The 4,227-nt window shown below is 51.5% G+C and overlaps 1 protein-coding gene across 1 annotated transcript; it reads left to right on the top strand.

The window, feature by feature from the left end:
• The first annotated feature begins 460 nt into the window (after nt 1–460).
• On the top strand, nt 461–3,785 carry ems (empty spiracles). The gene is made up of 2 exons (XM_001358670.4): nt 461–2,925; nt 3,023–3,785. Exons 1-2 carry the CDS (start codon nt 1,794–1,796, stop codon nt 3,370–3,372), a joined length of 1,482 nt encoding a protein of 493 aa, XP_001358707.1. The 5' UTR covers nt 461–1,793; the 3' UTR covers nt 3,373–3,785.
• The last annotated feature ends 442 nt before the right edge of the window (nt 3,786–4,227 follow it).

Below are 4,227 nucleotides of genomic sequence, written 5' to 3'. Positions count from 1 at the left end.
GCCTCGCGTCGAGTCGGATCGAAATTGTGCAAATATGCGTGGCTTAATTAGCGGCCATAAAAATCTGATAGATTTCAATCTGACATGCAAATTGTCGCCGCTATTTATAGCCACCGATTTCAAGAGAGTCGCACTGATAAGCGAGTGTGAAAAACATTAAAAAAATTATTTGCTGATTGCTAATTGAGGCTTGTGTCGCAGTCCGAAAAACCTTTGGAATCGGTCGGATCAGGGGGGGTACGAGTCCGAGCGAGCTTTTTATCACGTTCTGGCTACTGCTGGAGCTGCTCTGATTTAGATTTTGATTTCGATTCAGTTGCCGATCCGAAAACATAAATTATGCGGACTTTGTCGTGTGCCAAAAAGAAACTAGTGCTCAAAAATTAACATTTAAATCGTGGCGAAACAATATCGCTAGAGCAGATGCCATAAAACTGTCCCGATCGGGGCTCGAGGATGATTTATTGGAGGAGTACCCATTCGTACTTCATTGAAGTGCATTCGTGGTGTGGAATCGCTAATGTGGATCGCGCATCGGCAGCTGTGGATCGATTATCCATCCTGTGAGAGGTTATGGAGAAGCTGTGTTCCGATTTGATGTTGTTGGGTCCACACAAATTCCCTTAAGCTTTCGAAAACAACAGCAAATTCTTGTTTCCTAGCAAACAGTAAACTTCAAGGCAAATCACAAGTAACCCGCACCAAGAGCACCGGAAAATTGTTCAAATTTAGACGCAGGATTTGGTGTTAAACCTTCAGCGCGACAGGGCAGGACAGGGAGACATTTTGCCACCTTGCATTTGATTTTCATTTAACGCTCGTTTTCGGAACAAAGTCTAACCACAAAAACTATGAATGGCAGTTTAAGCCAAATTACACAAAGGCCCTAACAAAGCCGGGCGGAGAGAGAGGGAGAGAGAGATAGAGAGTGAGAAGACAGGGAAAGGGAGAGCAGCAACAACCACCACAGTGGAACGGAAGCCATATGCAGAAAAACTACAAAAACAGCAATAGTCACAGGGAGAGAGAAAGAGGGAGAGACAGAGGCAGCCAGCGGTAAATGTACCGCATTAAATTGGACCCGCCCCGCCTTTAGAGCTATGCACATATGTATATGCAGACAGATAATGAGACAACATGCCCGTTTCACTCACTCGCACGCAGGCGCATATCGGAGCAGATAAAATCCACAAGCGGGCGAGAAGGCGATGGCAGCTCTAGACCAACACTCGCCGTCGCAGTCGCACTCCAGCAGTGGAATAGCAGAAAAACGAGTTTCACCACTATGCGCTGGTGTGCGTGAGAGTGAGAAGCTGAGAGAGCGCGCCGGCGCAAGAGCTACAGCCACTTCCCACATCGTACACTTGGTGGTGGTGCGACGACTCTCCGAATTATTCAAACCGCAACCGTCGTCGAGTAAGCACCGTTGTTTCGAAACCGAGCGCGTCGATCGCAAACGAAACGAAACGAAAAAAACAAGTAGAAAGTTGTTTCGTCTTCCACGGAATTTCGACATTCGACAAAGTTTCCCCAGTGTTTCCAGTGATTGTGTGTGAATAGTTTATTCAGTGAATATATACAGCGACCCGATGAGGCGCCCCGTATAAACTCCAACCGAGCGCAGAACCCAAGGAAGTCCTCACAGTGGATTCCCCCCAACTACAAACGCTTCGCAGAGGATTAGCCAGAAATTCCAAATACAAAACATACGTGTACACCCGTGTCCCAGAGAAGCCGCCAACATAGCCGAGCTACTAGCCGCCTCGCCACCCGCCAGCACCACGCGCGTATTTATGACTAAGATGATTCCGCCGGTACCCACCTCAGCCGTCATGATGCCCACGCCCAAGCAGAAGATCGGCTTTAGCATCGAGTCGATAGTCGGCAACGATGCAGCCTCGATTGCCGCCGGCAATCAGCAGATGCGTGCCACCTCCGACCACAGCGCCAGCCCGCCGCCAGGAGAGCGCAACGGACCCGGATCGCCGCCCCAGACCCCGCCGGCGGCCATCACCATGCTGCCGCACCACCTCATGGCCCCGCCGTCGCACGGCATGCCCCTGCCGCACCACATGTCGCCACATCAGCTCCAGCATCAGCACCCCCATGCGCATCAGCATCAGCACCAGCATCCTCATCCACATCTATCGCCGGCCCAGCAGCATGTTCTGCACCAGCACCTCCTCATGCAGCAGCAGGGCACACCCAAGACCCACCAGGACATCCATGACCTGCTGCAGCGACTGCACCACAACGCGGCCGTGGCCAGCGGCATGAGTCCGCTCCAGACACGCCTCTCTCCCGAGTCGGACGCAGCGCCCGCTCCCGTTTCCCTCAAGCGCGAGCGTTCTCCGGCTCCACCGTCCATGGAGCAGGCCGAGAATCCCTCCCAGCGTATTCAGCCGCCACACACGCCTCCGAAATCCGTGTCACCACAGTCATCTCAGCCCTCCTCATCGCCCAGCCTGCTGGTCAGCAGTCCGCACAACACGCCCCCGCAGCAGCAGCAGCCACCAAACTACCCCAAGCCCGGAATGCATCCGGCAGGAGCCATGATGATGCAAGGAATGCCGCCAGCCGGCTTGGTGCGACCCTTCCCCGTGGGCCCAGGCGGACCCCCGATGCCGCCACAGGGACAGCCCGGCATGCCGGACATCAAGGCCCTGCCGCCGTACATCAACGCCCCGCCAGAGATGCCGCCCCAGCACAATCCTCACCTGATCGCCGCCGCCCAGTTCCAGATGGCTGCCGCCATTCAAGCGGGACATGTCCTGGGTCCCGCTGCAGCGGCCGCTGCCGCCGCAGGACTGCCACCCCATGCCGCACAATTCATGCCAAATCCTGGCATGGCACGGGACAGCTACCAGCTGTATCCCTGGCTGCTGAGTCGCCATGGACGCATCTTTCCACACCGTTTCCCTGGAAGTAAGTATCTCTCACTTGGCTGTGCCTAAGCTACCACTCTCTCCCACTCCCCAGTCTACAGATGACTAACCAAATGCTTCTCTTCTGTTCTTTTAAGGTTTCCTGGTGCCGCCATTCCGCAAACCCAAGCGCATTCGCACCGCCTTCTCGCCCTCGCAGCTCCTGAAGCTGGAGCACGCCTTCGAGAGCAACCAGTATGTGGTGGGGGCCGAGCGCAAGGCCCTCGCCCAGTCCCTCAACCTGTCGGAGACGCAGGTGAAGGTCTGGTTCCAGAACCGTCGCACCAAGCACAAGCGGATGCAGCAGGAGGACGAGAAGGGCGGCAGCGGCAGCTCCGAGCGCAATCACCACAATGGCAGTGGGGACGAGGACGACGATGAGCTCATCGATATGGAGATGGACGACTGTGCCAGTGATGAGGAGCACGATCTGGATGCCAGCCACTAGAACCACTAGGCTGTTCCGTCCGTGAGTTCCTTACCCAGTCGATGGGGTCACCAGTTCCCAGAAGCTCTCCCGCGAATAAAATAGTTTGTTTTTTGTGATATATTCTTAAATAATGGCGATGGCGAGCAGCGTCAGGCGTACGTCACGTGTATATAGCAGGCGATAGAAAGTATTAGAGATTTCAGGCCCCCTCCAACACCATCTATAAAATATCTCCTTCTCAAGAACAGTGCCAAATCCTTTGCCAGGGGGCCCCGAAGAACCAAGAAGTTGAGTAGAGCTCAAGGTGGGAAAACGTTTTCCTCTTCTTCGAAGCTTTTCTCTCTCCAAAAAATAAAAACAAAACAACACAAAAAATCTATATAAATTATAGTATCCATAACTGTACAAATCTAATGGTTTAAGCGTGTAAATATTTATGAAGAGCAGCTCAGAAGCAGAAGCAGACGCATTAATTTTAATTAGTGAATTCCTTGATGAAAAGAAACTATCCCCTACCCTACTGTATAATTCTTGTATATTGTATGACGATCTAGCATTTATTTATGTCTAGCCATAAGCACGAACCTCTGAGTCGCTCAACTGCAGCTGGATATTATTTAAGCCCAATGGTTAGTGTAGTCTTAGTCGCTAGTTACGTACGAGTACTACTTCCTAAGCCCCGATACAACAACATGATGATTTTAAGCGAAACATACAAAAATAATATTATTATATTAAATATAAAATATTCATTATGAAAAAAATTACTGAAATTTTTTGGGTTTTTTGGGTTCTTGATTATTAAATCTTCTCAGAGAAGAAGGGCTTCTCTACGAGAATTTTTTTTACATTTTTCCCACAGTACCAAGGCCA

The sequence above is a fragment of the Drosophila pseudoobscura genome, chromosome 2 (assembly GCF_009870125.1).
Source record: "Drosophila pseudoobscura strain MV-25-SWS-2005 chromosome 2, UCI_Dpse_MV25, whole genome shotgun sequence".
Classification (NCBI taxonomy): Eukaryota; Metazoa; Arthropoda; class Insecta; order Diptera; family Drosophilidae; genus Drosophila; species Drosophila pseudoobscura.
This window is presented reverse-complemented; position numbering and strand designations above follow the sequence as displayed.